A 23,531-nucleotide genomic window follows, 5' to 3' on the forward strand; every position below is an offset into this window, starting at 1 on the left:
TGTCAAGTATGGAGAAGCTTTGGCTCACCATAAGCAAACTTTTTAAAAAAAAGACAACATGCTGCATCTAAACATTGATAGGAAAAAGAGATCATCGCTCTGAGGAGGAAGTTGACTTACAAACAAGGAAAACTTTCTCATGTTTGCTTCCCATTATCAGTGCTAACTCATCAGACAGAACCATCAATATTAGCATGAGCAGGGGTTTCACCCCAGATGGTGTGAAGAGTGCAGAAGGCTGAGCTGCCACTGCAGCTGACTGAATTTGTCACTTAGGGGCTGGTACCAAAGAAAAGGCAAGGCCTGTGTGCACACATGTATGTTACAGCCGCTGCATCAGTTTATGTGTCATCTCAGGCATCTCCCCTCTCCTCCATCGTCTATTTTCTTCTGTTGCCTGACTAGAAGTTATTTTCTCCCTCTGCTTAGAGGTTCTCCAACACAGAGATGTGCTGCACAATTTAGCTCTATAGCTTTTTACTTCCCTAGACCTGGGCTTTCAAGGAAAAAAAAAAAAATTTAGTAAATAGAGGTTATCAGAATATAGTTAAAATGTAGCTTACCACAATTTCACTTGTGCCAAAAGTTAACCAAACAATTCTGTGGGTGAGGTAACCTTATCCAATGATACAAGTTTCCTGTGTAAAGATCTGCAAAGGTAAAACAAAGTCAGCATCTTCAGCCTTCACAAAAAAAAGGGTAAAGGGCACAGGTGAAATACAAGAGTTTAAAAGTCACTTCCGGAATTACTCTACCCTGGCAGGAATTCCTGAAGCTGCACAGGAATGCAAAGAGACTTTTCTGGAACTGGCACATGCAAGTAAATTCAGTTAATATATACCTCATAGGCATTCATACTTTTCAGCCTACAAGAACTCTGCTCACTCTCTCTTTGCCTGAAGCACACAAACAAAATAAGGGTATGGAAAAATCATTTGCAGTCTCAGTGCTTGCTGGTTGCAGAACTTCATAAAGTGCCATCTTCAGCCCCTGAACTGATGCCACCATCATGTGCATTTAGAGCTGCATGTAGATCTTTCACACACACACAAACACACACACAGTTTTGGTTCAGATTCTTCAAGTTCTCCTATTATTAGGAAAAACCAGTACTGTAAGAGTTTTCATCTTTATTTTAAAAATTAAGCAATTGATTTATATTAATTCTGTTAACACCAATTTTGACAAGTTTTGTGTTCCATTTTATGTTGGAGTTCCATAGCCAACATCTCAGAAGGGTGACAGATAAAGGCTTGCAGGCCATTTTTCAAGCCAACCTTCATAATGCAAAGCTAAAACCAATTTTCTTTCTTTCTGAATCAAGAGAACTGCATGTAACCAGATACACAGGAAAATGCTAGCCAAATTATACCTTTGTACAAAAAGTCATTACACAACATTGATTAAATAACTGGATCGGTACCTTTTGAAGTTCCTGAAATACACAATAACTAGATTATTGAAGATTAGAGGTGATGTTTTTTATTTGAAGGATGGGAGTTGGGAGAAGGAGTTAAAAATAGTAAAATATGGTCATCATGAAGAAACCATCCCTGCTAGTAAGCTACCAACCCTAAGTTTTCTTTTTAAACTTAATTAAGAATATATTTACAGAAGAATTTCTGAATACCACTCAGTTGCCATGGAAATACGGAGACTAACCAGATAAACAAAAACAACTCAAAATTAAACAATTTGAATGGACATGCAGTTTGCTTCCATCACTTGTATTTTATGAGGCATCTGTATGCTGTGCAACATGTTTCATTCAACACCATTTGAAACCCACAGGTAACCAAGAAAGAACTAAGTTGTTACAATTAGCATCTTTATGTAAAATTTCACACTCCACAAAACAATGCAATTGACACAGGGCTTACATAGAACACTGGGTGGTATTTTGCACTGTGATGACCTGGAAATATAATTCACTGCACAATACTGACAGAATATTTACAGAAAACAAACAGAGCAATCGTTATTCTCTTATAAATAAGGTGACCAAATATCCTGGGCCTCCTATCAAAGACACACAATCCACTGCATGATGAAGGTAAGTCAGTAATTTGCACTAATGAGCCTTCTCCTTTCCCTATCAGTATTCTAAAAACAAAAGATAGCCCACACAACCAAAAGCAGTCAAACACCACAACTCCCTTTCTCGTTACCAAGTTTAAAATCTCAAGCTTAGTTCATCCTTTTAGTATTGTATCTCATTTTAATCCTGTTTCTATTGCTTTACTTTAGCAGGTTCCCCTTTCCCTGATGCAATGGCAGTCCCCACCTCACCAAGAGTGGGGAGGACTCAAGAGAGCTGAACTGCAAAAAGGCATTGCGCTAGCAGTAAGGAAAACAAAAGAACACGACTTGCAGGCAGGCAGAAAAGTAAAGTTGAAGACCCCCTTTGTGTTTAGAAGGGTTATGAGACAACGGACATTTCGGTCGCCTTAGTTACAAGTCTCATGGTAACCTGCATGCACGTACTTTTGTTTTAATCTGTAAAAGTGCTGAATCTCACAACCACACACAGTTCTATTCAAACACCAAACCAGTAAACAGCGTTATGAACCGCAATCGTAGGGATGAAATCACTTTCTCTCCCAGAAGTCACAAAACAAGATATTCCTAGAAGTCTTTTTTTTTTTTTTCTCCAGATGTGCATATTGGTCTGTACAAGTCCCATCTCTGCACAGCCAGCCGTAGCCCTACAGGCATGACCAGCTCAAGCCGTGACCCTTTACAAGTTGCATATGCGGTTGCCATTAAAGTTGACATTCACCAAAGGTTACCGTACATGGTGCTGGGTACCACAATAATCGGCAAATCACTTTAATGGTGACCACTATATTACAAGTTACTCCAACTACACACACATCAGAAAGGATTATTACAGAGACAATACTCTACACGCCTATGCCCGCAGCTTTCAGTTTGGTTTGTTTTGTTGCTGTTTTCTACTTGGCAGTGGTCTCCCATGACGCATAATGTGTTTTTCCAAACTATCTAGGATGGCAATAGCAATCCTTTGGACATGTGGATCAGTCTGGACGTTTTCCTTGATGTTGTACAAGTGCTGTAAACCACCTTCTTCAATTAACATGCTGCAGTATCTGACAGCTGTAATAAAATTTAAAAAAGGGAATTAAGAAAAATTATCTAGAGTAAATGTAGCAGATACTGTAAACACAGATTTAAATCCACCTTTTGGCTCTGAGACCAGGCAGCATTTAGGACACTTCCTAAAGTGTCCACAGAAGCGCATCTGTACTTTAACAAGTGACAACAGAAGAACAGAGTTGCTTGGACAGGACTCCTATTACAGTCAGGTCTGTTTCCATGTCTGTCTTAGCTGACTGGAAATTGCCTCTCTCTCCCCCCCTGCCTCCTCCACAGGCATTTTAAGTGCATATATATAAATTTTAAGACATGGGAACCAGAAGTACTATAGAATCTATGAGTATCCAAGGTAAAAATATCACCTTTACCAAAATCCTTGGTACAGAACAGTTACCTAAAAATGGTATCAGATATACCACATCATTTGTACAGGCTTGTGGAGTGAACAGGAACTAATTCCTTTGCAAACAGTTTGCCAAACAGTATTGATGGTGGCCTTTAACTAGTTCTAAGTTGCTATGAATGCCTTTTCAGAAATAAAATTGTACTTTCCTTTCCACTTTCATTATTGATTTTAAAAAGTTGAAAGTGCATCTACATCATCTCCAGCATTATTAGGTACAGAGACCAGCTATAAAAAGAGCCACAAGTTTAATGTAACATGCAAGCTTCAGAAGTTGCTACAAAAAGTTCTAGATGACTGTAATGTAATCCACAGAGCATTACCTCAGATGTGCCCAGTTTCACCATTCATCTTGGTGAAGCAACACCAGAGCTGTTTAAATGCTGACATTAAGCATTTCACTGGGATCACATGTACTGCAGTGCTACTAATATTTTAGCTAAACTAGCTCATTGAGGTGGATACGATATAGAGAGACAACAAAAGGAGAAAAAAATAAACAAGAAAAATCAATCATATTAATTCAAGACTGCTTTTCACCCTCATCTAAAAGAGGTCAAAATAAAATGCATCCCCTCTCCAGGCCAAAAAGCCTTCTTGGTGCCAAGCGCCAAAAACTTAATTAAGATTTTCCCCCCAGATAAGTCTTCCTATTTCAGAATTAACCCACTCCGAGGGAAAATGTGTTTATTACATTTGCTACCAAACATGTGATTTCTCTGCAACTTTGTCCAGAAGCTTCCAGCACCAAATACCATCAGAACTAAGCTTCAGAAATACTGTCTTGACATCAAATCAGGAGGACGCCATCCAAGTATTTCCAGCCTCTCCACTCGAGAGAGCAGTTACTGCCAATACAAATCTCTGTGGCATGTTGAAAGCTCAGAGGTTAGAGGAGCACAAAACACACACTAAAAATAAATAGAATAAATAGGACCATATAAGTTAACAGGGCACAAAAAGAAGTTACAGGGCCTTAATTAAAAACTGTTATCCAGAATCTGGCCAGCAAAACAACTTGGTCAGAACTTCAACATGGGCAAAGTCCTCACAGATGTCTGGACAGCGTACCCTGGGAACTCATTACATTTCTCTCATTATGTTTATTACAATACTTCATGTGCAATTATATATTATGCCATGCTATTGTTTGGTCCTGAATAGCTGTCTTTTCCACTGTAGAAATAGTGATTTATGGGACAGGGATAAACAAACACAGATATACTGCTGTCAAGAAGATTTAAAAAAACCTGGCACATAAAATACTTTTAATACTTTAGAGGAAAGCTGCTTTGTATCTGGTAGAAGTTAATGACAATGCACAGACATCATACAGATATATGTCCAAAAAAAAAAAAAAAAAAAAGGCATTAAAGCCCAGGAAGGTTTGTCCACTCTTACATTTAGGTATGCTCAGGGGATTTATATCCTTTCCCAACACTTGTGCATTTCATCACATGCTCTCAAATAATTTTTGCAGATGGGAAAGACATTAAGAAACAGACCCCTCATGTTACAACAAGTTATTGCAAAAATGTGATTAGAGACAAGGATTACCTAAAATTCTCTTCTGATAGTAAGAGATAGCTACCTGCTATAATCATTGTTCTTAATACAAAAGATGTGTTGCCCATTACTGATATTCACATGTCTGAATAAAACCACCTGTGCAAGTCAAAAATGTAGTTAATTTTAACACATGTCCATATTTTGGAATTAGTACTGTGCATTTAAAAGTGAAATTCCTTTAAGTAAAAAAGCATATAAAGAACTTTTACTCTTTTTCCCTGCCCCACTTAGTCAAAGCTTAAATGTGGGTTCTCCAGAGGATTAGGAGTGAATAACCCAGGAATTCTTATTTTTCCCCACTTCATGCTAGTGAATAATACGCTAAGAAATAAGAATTTTAAGGGTAATGTTATCAACACATACGGTTTTTGCTGCAGACGTGCTGCATGGCCCACACTGCCCATAACTGGACACCAGGTGTCATAAAACAGCCAAGTAGTGGAAAAAACGGATTGAAAGACCTATTAAAAAAATAAAAAAAAAAAAAAAAAAAAGAAAGGAACAGCAACTCGCTTTACTACTCAATATTATTACTCCAGAGGTCCCATGTTTACTCATTCAGCTACCGGTTTAACTAGGAGAGACATCAACTCGAGTTTTAGATGCAGCAGGCGAGCCTTCTGTTTAAAGACAGTTACTAGCAAAAACCATATACAGAGGCTATGTGGTATGCTTTTACCATAGCATTTGGATACCTCCTGCTCCTTAAAAACAGGAGTAAAACCAGCAGAAGTTCTAAGGATTAGGTGGACAGTAATTATCTAATTGTACTTTCTGGCCTCAAGCTTCTTTATCTAGGATAGATAATGCTAACCCAGTGTTAACCAATATAGACTTAGACACAAAGATTAACCAGTAAGGTTTTTAGGCATGCAGCTGAATATCTTGAATAGAAAAGCTGCAGAACAACAATACATTTTTCTTTTACAGGAGACCCTGACTTTCTTTGGTCACAAAGGGAAAATTAAGACACTGTATATTTTAAGCCAATAGGTGTTTTTCCACTGGACAAAACCATGTCTGGCTAGCAGCTCACTCTGCTTTGGGAACAAGTTTTAAACCTAGTTCAATTTATTTTCCAAACCCCAAATCAAGCCAGTACTTACCTGTAAGCCACCATCTCACATTCTGGGGTTGGCCAATTCAAAATGGCAGAATGCTGCAAAATACAGAACCAAGAACACTCATTGTTAAATACAAACACTGAAAAAATAAGAAGAGTATGATAAAATCCATCATCATTTCTGTACCAGCTGTTCAAGCAGAGATGTCCTCTGGCTCCGACTGAGTGTCCAGGCCTGCTCTCCTCGAGATATCAAATGAGCAATAATCCCTGCTGCAAAGTAGCTAACTTCCACCTCCACACTGTGCAATAATTTACTGATGTGGTCTATGAAGTCCTTCCACATTAATTCAGAATGGAGCTCTTTAACTTCAGCTATATTATTCTGGAGGGGGAAAAGAAAGAAAAGAGAAAATATCAATGGAAAGAATACTATATAAGGGAGATAAACATGTAAGTTTGAATTACATTGTGTAAACACACACACATAAACACCAGGATGAGATCTTCATACATCCAGGTGGTCACACTAGATGCCAAAATACTACTTCTGCTTTTGAAAACTCCTCCAGTCTAATGCAGGAATTTGCCTCAAAATAAAGGTTTTCTCATAAGTAATTTTAGGCCGTTAGCATGCAGACTACTCTAAACTAAAGGCTAGTTTTAACATTCTCAAACACAATTTCATAAATTTCAGTAGTACACAATTCTAAATTCCACTGATTTTCAACCTACTTTTTGCGTGTGGACTCATCTGAAGCCTCACTCACTGGCCTTTCTTTTTGTTTACTTTAACCATCAATTTCAATATAACTAGTGCTTTTGGAGAATTGGTAAAACAGTAAAAAAAAGTTTCAGTTGTAAAGAATGCACACTATAAAGATTAAAGAAGAATGTAAAAATATTAGGCAAGTTTTCAGATTTACATGGGCTATAAAAAATTTAAAAATCAATTTTAAAAATACATATTTCAGAGTTTGGGGGGGGGGGGGGTGTTTGTTTTGGGTTTGGTTTTTGGGTTTTTTCTTCATCTCACCAGAAGTCCAAGAACTTTCTGTTGGATGGATGATTCAGATGGAAAAGACTGTGGAAAAAAGAAACAAACTACAGGTAACCATTTGTGCTTATTATTGAAGCAATGTTAATTATAAATGTATGTTGATAGTCCACAAACAAAACTACTCCTCACCTCCAAGACTCTCATGAAAAGTTCTAGCCCTTGATTTTCAATGAAATGCCGACATGTTGTTGGTGATTCATCAGTGAGGTTCCAAAGTGCACTCAGTGTGAACTTGAGAGTAGTATCTACAAGATTCTGATTTGTTTTCTGTTTAACTATTTGTAGAAGTTGCTGGAAGAAAAAAAAAATAAAAGCGCCCCAGTTATGACTCCACATCAAAAAAACGTATTCGCTCCTCTGCCTCTTTCTGCACTGACTGGGGTAATGCATAGCTATCGTTTCTATGCAGAGTAAAGATCTACATGTCTAGGGTCAAAATATACAAAATAAAACAGCTATTAAACTTTTTACCTCCTCTTTGAACACGGTTGCCTGCTACCGGAATTCCTTTGTTTTCACCATAATTACATGTGTAAGGTGGCACAAAGCCATCCACAGAACTCCGGACCCCACATGAACATTGACAGCATGAACAGTTTACTTCAAATACTCTTTTTGAACATCTTGCGTCTTGTACAATGGATTTCAAATCAAGAGGTGGCTTGCTATTTTACTTTTGTATTAATTGTGTCAAGATTTTCCATTTTGGCTGCTTTTCATCCTCTGATACTATCTCTAATAACTTCTCTAGGCTTTTCTCTTCTGAAGAGCTTTCACATAAATACAGATTAATACAAAATAAATATGAGAGAGAATTCTAAGAATGTATCTTTACAGATACTGTTAGCATGAAGAGCTGGAGAGGATGGTATTTTTGACTGCCAGGAAAGTATCTAACTTACCCTAACAATGAAGAGTTCTGCACCAAGTTGAGCTGTTTGCTCTGTTGAAAGCTGTAAATAAACAAAACCATATCAACAATTATTTTTTAGACTTCAGAAATATTATCCTATGATCTCAAAGCTTAAATTTTGTACCTTTGCAGCAAGAATGGAAATTATGGCTACAGCCATCCTTTGCATGTTTTGATCTTCATGATTACACAGCCACTGCATAACAAGTTTGGCTGCTTCAAACCTGGAAGTTAAAAAATATATTTATTTTTCAGAAGTCTCATAAGGCTTCGTAAAAGAAAGATGTACACAGATAACGCATCGGATAGAAATGCATGCAAGACAAAAGAAACTGGGAGAAGTATGCCTCATACCAAAACAAATAGTAGAACACACAGTGAAATCACAGGTATCGCATGAGCCTCTGTCAGCTTTGTGTTGTCTGCTTAGGGTCTCTTACTTCTAATTATGTATCAAAGTGCACAGGAATTGCTTCCAAAGAAGGAAGAAAAATTTGGCACAATCTTCTAAAACATCAGACCAACACACTTCAAAGCATTTGGACAAAACTTTAAGTAGAAAAATGTCTGCAAAAAGCAATCCTGTAGTTCCCCAGAGGAATCCCGACTTTTGTAACACGCAAGTAGTGATAGACCCATTCAGGGAAAGTAAAACATACCTGTATGTCAAAGGATTTTTTCAGACCTATATTCAATTTTGAATTACAGGCCCAAAATAACATAGGCCAGACAAATTCAGTATGCTGGAATGATTTAAACTGAGCAAAACTGAAACCAGAAACAAACCTTCTGAAGGTACAGACAACAAGAAAAAAATATTTTGCAATGCTACAACCCATTTTAACTGACATGTAAAACTTGCCTGTTAAATGGAACATCCTGAAGGATTCTGTCACTGCATAGTGAAAGAAGGCAATTCTTTTGCAGCTATAAGAAAAAGAGTTACTTCAGAGACATACATATTTCAGAACACTTTCTTGCTATGAGTTATTAAACATACTTCCATGGGGTCACGCGATGTGGAGAAACCTTTAAGGTCCACAAGACAGGGAATCCTACTGAAAAAAAAAAAGAAAAATTTTGCTTTTTACCTGTTGATGATTTGGGAAGTGTTCCATGGCCTTCAGAAGCAAGTGAGTGACATCAGCCAGAAGTCGCACAGGCATGCCTGCCGCTAAATCTTGCTTGGTTAGGTTAAAGACACACGCACTCGCTGCTAACTGCACAGGCAAGTTCAGGGGGTGATTTCTCATTCCAATAACCACAAGCTGAAACGCAAGAGTTTTGCACATATTACACATTTGCCCACATACCCAGAGAGCAATCCACTGTTGCTTGAGGCCACAACAATGACCCACAGCACCCAACTTCTGCCTCCCTTTTACTTAAGTGACAAATCCATCTGGTGTGATTTTCATTCTCAGGAGGAACATTTCCTTCTGCTCAGTGATTCAAAGCTGACAACTTTTATTTCTCCAGGTCCTTTTGCACAGGTTGTGGCTGCATGGAATGCAAGAGATTCCTAGAAAGGTCCAGGGTTTGCTTTACACACTGAAATAAAAATCACCAAACCCTTTCAGAGCTGAATGAGGTAGGACAGAGTTTCCGCAGTGTAATGGTAATGATGTAATAGCTTCTCGTTTGGTGCCTAACCATTTCAGATCACATCCTAAACTGCTAGGTCAGGATGTATTTTTCACAGCTTCTTCCTGATTTTTTTTCCCCTATGTACGTTGATTGTGATCTCACCTATTTTTCTTGTTGACTATTGATTGCCAAAGTTTTTTTGATATTGAAGCCAGCAAATTCAAAGTAATTTGTCCCATATCAAATAGGATAGGAAAAACAAAAATAATTTGTCTTACTGATGCCTCTTTTTATCATCACAGTAAAAATTAAACCATCTCTGGTGTTCTAGACATGGAAAGCCAATACCTAGAATGATTTCTAAGGAAGTTTCTAGTATTTTCCAAGTTAGAGCCCAATATGGAACACCAGTTAGTTACTCGCTTGCTATCATAGTGACAGGTGACAGTGAAAGAAATACCACTGAATGCCTTCCTTGTAACAATAAGGAATAATATAACTGTTTTGTAAGCATCAGCAGAAGGGACTGTTGTACCTGGGAAATAAGACTAGACAGACCTTTGATTTGACCCAGTACAAATAGGTTCTAATGACAGAATTCAGCATCTGAAGAAAAAATTCATCTCATATTCAAAGTTACATGAAAAAACTAATATAGTTGCTACTAAATTTAGATACTATACATTATTCCAGATCAATTTTACCTAACATAAAACACTACAGGGCATCTTCTACATCACTGTTGTTTAAATAGTTGTTAATCTTTACGCAACATTACAACATTAATCTTAAAAATCACAACCTAAAAATGTACAAGCTTATAAAATACTTTATAGCAGGTGTTTGAGGATGGGCTCAGTTTAAGGAACACTGCATGACAATCACCAAAACCATGTTATTTTACCTTTAAAATTTCAGGCTTTGTTTTTTCCATTACATGAGTCAGGCTGAATAAATGAAAGAGAGCTTCTCTCACAAAGAAGGCCCGTTCACTGTAACGCTTTAGTGCCTCAGAAATCTGAGTTTCATTTGCTTCTCCTGACACCTATGAACAGAGAAATAATCTTTAAAGATGTCATCATTATACTTTACAAATTTTGTTCTTAAAAAGTGCAGAACTGCAGTTTCAAAGGTGGTGATATTTTTAGCCAAATCCTTCAGTAAGCAAGTGATTATTTTATCTGGCCATATTAATCCAGAACTATACAAACTTCAAACACTCTTCAAAAATAAGAATCTGCATTCTAAGCCAAAATTAGGCTTCAGGCATGTCTTTAGGCAGAACTGTATGAAACCACTAAGCAAAAGTACCGTTTCTTAACTAAGAAGTTAAAAAGCTTTACAAGCTGCTTATGGTGCACCAAATGCCTAAAAGCACTATTTGTAACTGAATGCTCTGTCAAATGCGGCTGATCAATTGATGAAGATGGTATTCTGGCTGTAATTTTTTGGCTCTGGGTTCTAGCTCTGGAGAGAAAAAAAAAAAAAAAAAAAAAAAAAAAAAAAAAAAAAGAGACTTCCATTCTTTGTCTACATCAAGTTTCCCATAAGCTGTATCTGTAGCGATAGCTTTCCAGCACCATATTAAAGAACCAACTCAAGCTCGCTGCAAAAGAAGTAATTCTTAAAACCTAAATAATTCTTAAAAGACTAAATACAAGTGAAAACTAAACAACGAGCTAACTTAGGTAATACTGCATTAGAAGCTATAAGCTGCTGACTAATATGAGTTTAAGTTCAGAATATTAAATCAGCAACTAGCTGCAAATTTTTCCACTTCCCAATCCTATATTTTCCATTTAACTATATTTTATCTACTTGATAACTGTACGTTGTGTAACTGTAGATGGTTTGTTCCTCAGTTCTACTATTTAATGAATCATTGCTGCAATCACTATTTCTTAAAATTCTTAGGGAAGCATACAGAACTTGCTCTACTTAACGTGTCACATAAGGGAAAGCAAATGTTCATAGACTGAAGTGTTATATTCTGTGCATCCTGTATTGTATAAAGCCAAATTTTTGGAAACTTGCTAGATCAGGAATATATTACAGCCTTGAGAGAACTGATACCATCTTGGATTTTGTTTTATATTCTCTACTGATTAGAATAGGGCAATCATATTCACATGTTTTGCAGCCAATTATACACTATATGAAGAATTTCCACTTGGCTTCACATTCCCAACTATGTCTGCATCATGTTCAATCTTTCAAGAGTTTTCTATAACCAAATTTCACAGGACTGCTGTAAGGACACTAACATTTTACGTCTGCTCTCTCCCCGGCTGCTGTGTCCTGTTTATTCTTTAGCAATATCTAGACTAAGCAGCTGAACATTTCAGTAGAGTCAGTCACAAATTTCAGCACACACACACACCCCCCGGCAAAAAAATCCCCCAGTCAGTGCCTACAGTCTCTTCTTGACAACTATACCTTAAAATATATATATATATATATGTGCAAACTGCTTTTTGCTAACTACACCGCTACAAGTCCATCATGATTTTCACATTACTAGAACCTTCTTCCTTCTTGCCTGCCTTTTCATAGCACAGTCACCTGTATGAAGCATATATCCTACATAACAAGGATTATGTTAATTATTTTACACCAAACATGAGGTATAACTTCCTGACAACATACACGATCACACCAAATAGGTTGCTTTCTCCAACAATGCATTTCAACATTCATACCCACCACTACCCACTGTGACAACTAAGTACTCCAGAGACTTGGTCATTATCAACTGTCAAAAGTTCCAGGGTGGTGGTGGTGGTGGGGAAGTTATAAAGTTGAGTAGCCAAGTTACCCCAAAACTGAAGTGCAAAACTCAGCTTGCACAGGAAACAGACTAAACTATGGACACATTATGCAAACTCTACTTCTTTCTCTCTGCGGTTTCCATCATCCTCATGGCACAGTAGAAAACAAAACTCAAGAGTCAAAAATTATATACCAGTGACATGTCTAAACCACCTCTTTTTCTTCTTTAATTCTGACCCCTTCATAGCAGGGACAGCACAGGCTCATTCTTCAGTAAGTGCGTGAATACTCTACACAATAGGGAAACATCCTGCTGCCTGGCACCAAAAGATAAATAAATGCAAACAACAGTTCATCCTAAGGGGCTAAGTAATTTAGGATTTGTTCAAGCGGAAGTTTTTTTATCCTAAGTAATTGTTCCTTACATGTTCATCACCAAAAGACCTTTCAAGGTGGGTAGAAATGTAATAGGAAATTGAAGTGGTGATGGAGTCCAACAGTAGCTCAGTTATTAAGTTTTATTTTATCTGCTGCGTTAATCATGAACTGCTCCAAGTTTATGCAAATTGTACCCCCACCTCTTACATATTGCTGCCTTATGCTAAATATTGTGCTGGAATCCAGAGATTATTATTCCAGTAAATGACTTCAGACTAGACAAAGTTCAGCTCTCTTCGATCAGATATGTTAATTCAGGATCTAAAGCTCACTGAAAAGGCACAGAAAATAGATGCTTCTTACAATAGTTATTATGTACATTTAGCAGTTTCTGTACCAGAATTAAGTAGCAATTTGACATAAAGTCAGTAATTACAATTAACAATTAAAAAAATTATTCTACAGCCTCCTGAAACACCCACATACATTTGTCACAAATTATTAGTTCTATTTTTCCTGCACATTGTAATTTTTCAGTAAAATTAATTCCCCCACTTAACCTTTAGGTTTCCTTCGCCTGTTAGGAATTCTGAGTAGCCAGCGTCAGTAGCTAGCAGTCCTACAAACTGCATTGTGGGCCGTTGCTGAATAAACGCTTCTACAGCTTTATCTGTAACATGTTTTCTTCCAGAAATGTCCAAAGACACAAGGTTAGGCAAGATATCTTTCTGTTCCAGTAAACGAAGTGCTATGTCTGATGTGAACTGTTTGTCATCTGAAATATCAAGGTGATTCAGGTATTTTAGTTGTCTTATAACATCCAGAATCTGGGTTGTGGTCATTTTCAAGCATTTCAGGTGGTGCATGGTCAAAGACTTGAGTCGGTCTTTGCAGGTGAGGAGTGCCGTTATGTCAGTGACAGAAGTGTTCGATATATCCAGACTTTCCAATCTAGGAAGGGAAGCAACATCTGCCAAGTCCTCGTTGTAGAACAGAACATTGGTAATACTCAACACACGAAGCCCAGACAACTGACTGAAGCACCTCTCGTATGGGTCTTCCAAAGAAAGAGTTAGTGAGTTCAGCACAAGGCACTGCAGATTTTGTTGGATCCATTTATTGCTGCCAAGTCCACTTATAATGTCTGTGATTGTTATATCTGCATTCACCCCAGTAGCATCAAGTTCTACCAGCTTGTGATGGCAGAATGCTTTCCGGAAAGCCACAGCAGAGATTTTCGCTTTCCGGATACAAGCTCGTTTCAAACGCATCTGGTTGCCTCGGAAGATGCCCACAGTTCCGTCATTCAGAAGCCCTGATGGAGAACAGCATTAGTGTTTGGCTCTACTGTTAGATAGAGCATCACTTTTATATTAAGAACCCAAAGGGTACAAAGCATTAACAAATAAAATTAATTGCAAAGTACACTGATCCCAAAATTTTGTATTTGAGATTCCACTTTTAATATTACAATCATACTTCTGGAAAACTCCAGGTATAAAAATAGGAGACAGATTAAGGTGTAGTTTGATTTAGAACATGGAACGTGCAATAAATAAAATGCAGGTATGACTCAAAAACATTCACACTGCTGCCTGCATTTTCTCCATTTTCTCACTGAACTGGTTAGAAATGTGCTAAAAACAAAATTTCAAAATTCCTGAAAGTTATTCTTCCCTGGTCACAGTTCCATTAACCTTAAGATAGTACCAGTACCAGCAAACAATGACCAGTTCTCATCTCACTGTAACTCAATTTAGCATTTGATTGAATTCATAAGTAGGATCAATACACTAAACTAAGCTAATTAAGTCCTTCTATATATCCCTCACGAAGAAGGTAGGAGTGTTGCTCAGAAACAAGCTGAATGTGAGAAAGAAACCTAAGAAGTGATTCAAAGAGGAGAACGAGGAGGACAAGGCAAGGGTGGAAAAGAGAGAAAGACAGCAATGAAAAAAGGAAACACAACAATCTTGTTTGAGATTATCCTTTTGCTCTGTAGCAAGAAGACTGCATAAGCAGTCTTTTCCTGCAGCATACTGGCAACATCCTAACTGAAATAATGCATTTAGTTCCATGAACAGGATTATTCAAAATGCATTGAAAAGACCAAGATTTCTTATTTGAATCTTATCAACAGAAGGATTATTGCTTTATAGAAAGCGGTATGAGAAGGGTATGGTTGCACAAGCACGCACACAAAAGGAATAAGAATAACATGTCCTTCTAGTTTCACTCTAGGTTATAAATGTCAACACTCCTGTTTTTTTATCTCCCATCTTCAAGCATACTGAACATAGAAAAATGCAAAGTATTTTAATAAAACCACCATTGCCACTACAGTTTGGATTTCAGTTACAAGTTAGTAATTGCCTCTGTGACAAAGTCAAATTAATATTAAGATTTGCAGACTTCTGAAGAGCAAATGGTTTAAGCATTTCTGACCAAGTAGTCAGGGCGTTCCTCTTCTGCAGAGAAAGTAAAAATATGGGGTGAAACAAGTGGTACCCGGCAGAAAAAGAAAAATGTGATAAATAATTATAATTTGCTTAAAGTTTTGCTAAATTACTTCTTAATTTTTTGCTCATCTTTTCATTTAAGGATCAAGTTAGGCTCTCTCACTGGCCTACCTTAGCCACACTCTGTTTACCTGGCACGCACTTTTCTTCAATCCTGTACTGACACAGTGTTTGTGATGTTTCTGTGTCTGGAACTGCCTCCATCACTACTAGCACTGGTAGTAAATTTCTGGTAACTCAAGTTTCCTTGAACCCAATTTCTTGGGACCACTAAAAAATTACTTATCAGAAAGTAGCTCGTGTTGAAGGTTTTTTTAATTTTTCTTTTTTTCAAGGACCATTCCTTCTGTTATAACTGAATAGAGCAACTTGGGATAACTAGAATACCAGTATTTGCACAGTAAGACCCATTCAAATCTGCACCTGTAGGTCAGGGTGCTCGGTCTGCTTACAGGAATTTCTCTAGTGTCATGTCTCATCTCTTACTAAAAGTCTTCAGGACTGAGTGTCCTGCCTCCTCTCTAGGGTAATCTACACATTCACTATTTTCATGCTAAGAAGCTGTTATTGAGACAACATTCTCCTTTGCCATGCTTAAAGCAAACAAAAGGGCAGCCCTCTCACCAAAGATGTGCTGACAGACAACACGATAGGTCAGCATGTAAAATGTACCATCACCACAAAGTGGCTTTCACTGATGTTTATACTACTCTTGAAACTGACTGCCTTCAAATAAATAATTCCACTTCAACAAAAGTTCTAGAAGAGATGAGAAGGTATCTTAATGAAAATGACAAGATCATTTCCTAGTTTAATCACAAGGACACACAGTAAAGAAAATTCAGTTAATTGCTCTGCAAGAGATAATGAAATGTTTGAGTGCTGCTAGAAGTAGTAGAATCAAATACATATTTTTTAAGTGATTGAAAGAATTAAGGAATGTTCACTTAAAGGAACATTAAATTAAAATCATAAACCCAAAACAAAGGACCTTCTATTTAGAACTATCTGCATGACGATGTAACATTCAGCTGAAGCGGTGGAAAAAAAAAAAAATTTCTCTATTAAGAGATTAAGGAACACAGTTTTAACAGCTGCCACAGCAGATTCTGCTAGAAAATACACCAGAACTGCAGTGTCACATTCCAGTAAAATATTTTCACTGATGACCCATAAATAATTGTTTTTACCATGAAATGCCATCGTCTGCAGCAGTCGATCAGCCACTTCTTGAGGAAACATTCCTGGCTCCTGCAAGCATAGCGTTCCATCTTGCCTTTCAGTGCAAAACTTCTCTAGGTTGGCAGTCAGGAAATTCAAACAGATATCAAGTAAAGAATAAGGAGAAGCTTCCTCCTATCATATGCAAAAAGCAACAAAACAAAGATTTAGTCAAACCATTCTCTCTATGAATCTTCCATTACTCAATAATATTGTTTTTAGGCTAATGATTCTGTTTCGTTAGTCTGATTCTCGTTGAAACAGGCAAACGTTACAAAAAGATATCTCCCTTAGAGCCACGCAAAGTCAGGTCACACGATAAACTGGCAAAACTGATGGGCAGCCTCCTCCCCACCGTCACCCCCAGAACAACATCCAGTCTGGTCCGCCATGCTTCAGCCCTGCTTGTGTTCACAGAGGAAGAAAAGTAATTCCTGATAAGATCATTTGAATTTTTGAAGTCTACTGGGAATTAATCAATCAAGACAGACTGAAAAAAATTTAAATCAAATTTTATTTCTTGATTTAAACTATTTCTTTTAATTTTTCTGGTGAGTCACCCCAGTCTACTACCAACCTAGATTAGAAATGCAGATAAGTTTCATATGCTGTTAGGAGCATTTTTGATACTGAAAGGGCAGCTAGAACTTCAGATCAAAAAAAGGAAACTCAAAAAGAAATATTTTAATTCCAAATTTTGTGCAGCAATAGAGTAACAAGTATTATAGAATTCCTTCTGATTATAGATACCAATTCACTCCTTTTTATGCCAAGCACTGGGAAATCATCTATAATAGAACGCCAGGTACAAAGGACAAGGCAGAATATAAATTCGAGCTTTTCCTTCAGAGTTTGAGACTGTACATTGATATACAAACATCTCAAAGGTTTTTTTATTCCATGTCTAATAATAGCCTACTGTTTTCAGTCACACAGATTAATCAACATAAAGAATGACTCGCAGCACTGTGAATCATCCCCAGCCTTACACAAAAGAAGGCCGAGTGACTGGTACATACTCCCCCAGACAATATTGAAAATAACAGCATCAACTGATGCCAGATCTCATCTGTAGGAAAAAATGTAGCTTCCCTTTTATACTGAAAGTCCTGGATAATTTCACCTTTCTTTTCTAGCTCATTTAAATTCTCCTTCTGTTGCTTCATCGGCCTAATATGCGCATCATAGAAGTACAGAAATACGTAAAAGTTTATATAGAAGAAATACAAAGAAAGTGACAGACATAAATCTTCTAAAATAAGGTGCATATATTTGAAAACTGGGAGGTACCACGCTAAGGCAAAGATGGAATAGAGCTTGTCATCAACAATGGGAGACTGCAGTTTAGTGCCTCCCGAAGACTTAAGCAGAGGTTTGGGAACTAGAAACTCCAAATTATTCAAATACAAGCTCTTTCTGCAGCTTTTGACATGCTCCTTCCAGCTCCTTTGACTCGATTTTGCCAAGTGATTAATTTTTATTCTTTCATTTAAAGCTTGATGATTACATTTTGTTGTTGAAGAAAGAGGAGTTACTTTGTGATGCAACTTGCTCACATTACCAAAAACAGCAGTTTTGGCTGTCTCCAATCCTAAGCTGCTACAAAAAGGCAAGACAGAATTTGGAACTGTTAATATCTTTTATTTCTTTATAATGTGCAACAATGCCTAAGTACTTCTGAGGAGGAAAAAACAATGAATTATTTTTAAATAGTACATTTTTTAAAGGAAAGGGGAAACATTTCTTTTAACCTAAAATTAATACACCACCACGAGGATTTATACAACTGCCAATTCAAACAAAAATCAGAATCCTTACTCCAAGGTATGTGAAAATTATTCCCATTGAAGCAAAGCCATCCTTCTCTCCCATTAGATCTTGTGCTTCTAATGTGATGCTTAAATATGACAAAACTAGAACACTGGCTCTTTCACTCCTTCTGGCACTGTTCCATAATTTCTGCCAGAAAAGTTAAAACACTTTTATATATCAGTGAGCAAACTCCAATGAGAATTTTTAGCCTTGCAGATAGGCCACTAGCATATGACTCGGAATATTTTTTCAACCAGTACCTCTAACTGGCTAATCTGCAATTTGGAGATATTGTTCTAATTTTCATATAAAGTAATCACTGTAGAAGTCCATATAGAACATCTCCATACAATAAAGGAACAAAATTCACAAGCAAGCATCAATTTCATTTGAAAAAAACACAGTATAAATTTTATGAACTCCTTTTATACCTGTTACAGGAGACATTTGTAATCTTTCTTCAACTTGTTGCCAAAAGGCTGAAGAAACACCTAACAAAGGCTCCTGAGGTAACTGAGGTAGGTAGGCTAAACATTTTTATCTGTATCTAATGAAGTCCCTTAACAAGCATCATAAAACCAGCTTCCTAGACTGTCTGCTACTGAAACAGAACAGCTTGACCACAGTCTGTAAACCTTTTATGTGAGCTAGCAGCATTCCTTTTCTCAACTTCTCTTTACTTAAAGAGAATATGTCCAGTTAAAGACCTCATAGTAAAAGTGTTCAGTTGTATTTAAGCACTTAGAAGGTCAGGATTTAAGTAGTTCCTTTCTCTAGCTATACTTCTGAATGTCAACTTGAAAACAAACCTGGCATTTGTTTTCTGCTCATTTCACTTTCTGGTTCTAATACTCTAACGAGACACTGTAAATGTGTGTCAACCGTAGTGCAGGATTATTGTTTTCTATTTAATAAAGATCATCCAGCAATATTTGAGTAGACTTTTAGAATGTATAGCTGACTTTTTCACAGCCATCTTAATTACCTGATATTTCCATGTAACCTCACAGTTTCTGTCATCCTATCAAAATAAGTGGCCAGAAAAAAAAATATTCCTCAAATCACAGAATTACGCATTACCTGATGCAAGTCTGGGCATCTTTATGAGCTCAAACACATACGATGAGCAATCGGGCAGATCTAAAAGCAACTAGCTTATGGATTAGTACAAAAAAACCAGAATAATTGCATTTAGATGGTCTTTTAAAGGCTTATTTAAATTACAACTGTATAAGTGCATAACATAACCAAGGCAATAAAAAAAAAAAGTGTCTGGGGTGTGGGGGGAGTAAACTGCATGGCTACTGGCATCTAACAGTAATCCAATACACTAGCAGACTGAAATGCAATAGCTACTTCAGGGTGATGTTACCCAGTTCAGCTTACAGCTCACACATTAGTGTGGTTGGAAAGGTTCTCAGAAAGAACATTATCCTCCACATTTTCTTTTAAAAACTCCTTGAATCAACTTTAGATATTTCTAGAGTATATTTAACTTATATTTCAAACCACAATTAGAAAGAAAAAAAAAGGCACTTAAGGGAACATATTAAAATATCTGGAATAACTTAGAGAATCTTGAGCCCAACATTATGCCTAGATTAACTGGCTGAGCGCAAGTATTAAAACAAAATCCTGTTCCTTTGGGGAAGCATCACCACGCAACCACAGTCATTAAAAATCAAACCTTTTCTTCCATAGGTAATTGGGGGGGTGGTGGGGGGGGGTGTTCTCCCCCCCACCCCCCAATAAACCAGGATATAACACTGAAGACAAATACCAACTTCAGCTCTAACAAAACCACTTCTGTGACGTACTCCCCAATTTTTGTACTCAGTCGCAGACTCAGTATTACAAAACCCAAATGTGTGTATGCCAGGCCCACCTGCTTTTTTCTCTCTGAAGTCGTGAAGGAAATGGGGTACAGGATAAGTTTTTAAATTGAGGCACTTATTTCTCTCAAAAAATTAGCAGGAAAATAAGAGGCAATTATAGAGCCTTCGTCTTTGGCGTTGGACATACCACATTTCTAACTGTTTTCCACCTCTCCACAGCTCCAAAACTTTATTACTTTCTTAATGTGATCAAGAAATAGCAACTCAAGTAAAAGTCATCAAAATTCTTCTCAGAGCTAATAAAAGAAAAGGCAGTGAAAAATAAACAGTTCTGTGATTTATGTTACGAAGAAAGCCTTGTGATTATCCTGCTCAAATTAAACTGAAGGAAACAGATGTAGGCAATTTATTAACCAAATTCAAGGAAGGATTATACTGAAAACTCTCATTTAACTATCCTGGCACAACAAGTAAGAACTACACTGCTGCTAGTGACACAAGTTGGCAGAGGTCAAGAGAGGTCTAAAATTAAATACTGCCACATTAAAACTATGTAGTAAGGCCACTTATTTCAAGATTAACATCAAGAATGTCAGATAAGAGTTCATCAGTTAGAAATGACTGGAGAGAAGAACCTGAATGGTTTGCTTAACCACAAGAAAACAATGTGAGATGGCCAAAAAAGGTATCAGAAGCATCAAGCAAAAATAAGGAAGTAGTATGTAATTTTCAAGACACGGGAATCTCACAGGGCCATTTACATCAAGAGATGCTCGCACCATTTCAATTTGAACATAACAGCTAACAGAATGCTCTGGGGAAACGAAAGATATTGGGAGCAGGAAACAAAACCAGCTTTCCTTAGCTTAGCAAATCAAAAGGCTAGAGAGATGAATGCCACCTGTAAATACAGCACAGTGAACAAAACCTATGGAAGGAAAAAAGCTGTTAAGGTGAAGCACAGTGCCAGAAACGGCAACAAAGGTGCACAGAAATGCCATGAATATGCCGCGAATTTAGATATCAGTACATAGCTCCAAAACGTCAAACAATGAAAAGAGAATTTTTGCTATAAATTTAGATGGCAGTACATAGCTCCAAAACGTCAAACAACGAAGTACTATCCTTAGTCCACTGAATAGAAGAGCAGGCACAAAAGCCACCTACTTTTAAAATAAAGATAAAACGTTTTTTGAGGTTTTTTTTTATACCAAGGGATGAGACCAGATAACCCGGGGAGCTCCCGCCTAGTCCTTTAAAAGCAGTATATATGCACACTCATCTCTCGGAGAGGCACTCAGGACAGCACCCGGGGCAGCCGCATGGTCCGTTCGGCGGATCTCTGTACCACAGCAAGGCTGTTTCAGCCTCGCCGGTGCCGGCCGGCTCCGCGCTGCGGGAGCGCTGCTCGCCCCGCACCGCCCGGCCAGGCCCGCGCCCCGCGGAACCGTGCGGCTGCCCGGGCCGCCCGCACACAGCGCGCCCGGCGGGGAAGGGCCGGGCTGCCCCCGGGCCGGCGGCAGGGTGCGCCGGGGGAGCCGAGGACGGCTGCCTGCCCCGTCCTGTCCCTCACGCCGTCCCGGCTACCTGCGCCGCTCGGCCCCGCAAGGTGCCGCGAGAGGAGCCGGTCAGCGGCAGCCGGGCCGGCCGTCACCCTCGCAGCGCGGTGGCGGTGCCGGGCGCCAGGCAAGGCTGCGGCCGCCCCTCGGCGTGGCGCCAGGTCTCGTCTCCCCTCTGGCGGGTCTCGATCACCCGTTTATATAAGCGGCCAGGCGGCAGCCGCCGCGGTTACGCAACAGCGAGGGGACCGGGGCTGCCGGGCTGGCCCGGCGGCACCTGCGTGCGTGAGGGGACGGGCCCGACGCCGGCCCGCGCGCGGGTCTCCCCTGAGCGCCAGCGCGGGGAGGGGGGGGACACGCGCGGCCAGGCCCGCCTCGCGCCCGCTCCCGCCAACAGCCTCACCTGCCCGGGCGCGCGGCAGCCCCCACCCGCCCGCCCGCCAGAGCGGGGCTCGCGGTGGCGCCGCCATAACGGCCCCGTCCTCCGCGGCGGCGGTTCGCCTCAGCTCCCCGCGGCTCCCTGCGCCCGGCTCCGCCACCCCGGGGCGGGGGGCAGCCGCCCGTCCCACCCGCCCCTCAGCGCCTGCCTCGGCCGGGCGCTGCCCGCGGCGCGCACTCACCATCGCGGCGCTGGGTGCCGGCGGTGAGCTCCCAGCCAGCCGGCTCCCGGAGCTTGGCTTTTTTTTTTTTTTTTTTTTTCTCCCCTTCACCCCCCCGTGTTTTTCCTCCCCCCCCCCCCCCGCTCCGACCTGGAAGTGAATCTGCCTCAGCCGCTGGGGAAGCTGCGCTAGGCCCGCCTCCCTTAAAGGGGCCGCGCCAGGCAGCCGCCGCCTGCTCTGCGTGTCAGTAGGAGCCTTAAAATTCAGGTTTAAAGGTGAAAAAGCGCCAAGTGTCAGGGAACGGGTCTGGCGCTTGGCGAAGCGAACGGGCATCGGGGGTGCCGGCCCTTCCCTGAGGCCCAGCTGCGTTCCTCATGGAGCGAGGGCAAAGGGCCGGTGGGGCTGTGCACCGGGGGGCAGCTGGAGGCGGGGGGGGCTGCTGAGGGGAGGTAGCGGAGGGGGGCAGCTGAGGGGCTGCAGTAGTCCCTTGCCGTTGGATAACTTCCCAGCCGGGAAGAATTCGACCTCAGCTTTATCCTTGTTACTCACAGATCAACCCCTGTGATTTCAGTGTTTCCTGCACAAACTGGTTTATTTCTGGCGGTGTGAATAGCCGCCTGCTCTACTACAATAGGGTTCGCCACCAGCTTGGAGGTTGGAGAGGAGCTGTGCTATAAGCTTTTCTAGGAAATAATTTCAGGTTTCAGATACAGTTGTAGTGATGAAAACCTGTCTCCCCACAAACACATGCTATAATGTGTCATTGGTAAAAATGATACAGTTATTTTTTTATTTCAGGGTACAAAGTAAAGAGTGATACAATGACCCTGTCAAAGTAAATATAAAGAATTTACTGTTAAACCTTTTAAAGAATTGCTGATTCTATATACAGCAGCTTTGAATAATAGTTGTCTGCAAACCAGCAACATGCCTAAATAAGGAGCAATTGCTAAAATCACTTATGTTTCCATCATTACAAGATGACAAAATATTCTACAAATATCCAACAGTTTTGCCAGTTTAGGGACTACGTAACAAAGTTCTAGTCCCAGTTCTTTAGATTAGGATGTTGATGTAGAGAAGATAAATTATGTGCTCAGGATCTGACAAGAACAGAATCGAAAGTC

General features: G+C 39.4%; 1 protein-coding gene across 5 annotated transcripts; it reads right to left on the minus strand.

Moving 5' to 3' along the window:
- Positions 1-95: 95 nt before the first annotated feature.
- Positions 96-22,521, minus strand: LOC130157265 (protein zyg-11 homolog B-like). Of its 5 annotated transcripts, XR_008824760.1 has the most exons (15): positions 22,426-22,498; positions 16,569-16,734; positions 13,420-14,174; positions 10,617-10,757; positions 9,217-9,393; positions 8,988-9,052; positions 8,250-8,349; positions 8,115-8,165; positions 7,342-7,503; positions 7,189-7,236; positions 6,340-6,537; positions 6,196-6,248; positions 5,453-5,550; positions 4,215-4,431; positions 2,979-3,117 (listed from the first exon to the last, which is right to left on the minus strand). XR_008824760.1 is itself a non-coding variant. In XM_056356678.1 (14 exons), exons 1-14 carry the CDS (start codon positions 22,426-22,428, stop codon positions 571-573), a joined length of 2,097 nt encoding a protein of 698 aa, XP_056212653.1. In that variant the 5' UTR covers positions 22,429-22,498; the 3' UTR covers positions 96-570. The 5 variants fall into 5 exon arrangements, 4 of the variants coding, with proteins under 4 accessions (XP_056212653.1, XP_056212652.1, XP_056212654.1 ...); XM_056356678.1 differs by lacking the exons at positions 2,979-3,117; positions 4,215-4,431 and adding an exon at positions 96-650; XM_056356677.1 differs by lacking the exon at positions 4,215-4,431 and having other exon boundaries at positions 1,118-3,117; positions 22,426-22,521.
- Positions 22,522-23,531: the final 1,010 nt, after the last annotated feature.

The sequence above is a fragment of the Falco biarmicus genome, chromosome 11, assembly GCF_023638135.1.
Source record: "Falco biarmicus isolate bFalBia1 chromosome 11, bFalBia1.pri, whole genome shotgun sequence".
Lineage (NCBI taxonomy): Eukaryota > Metazoa > Chordata > Aves > Falconiformes > Falconidae > Falco > Falco biarmicus.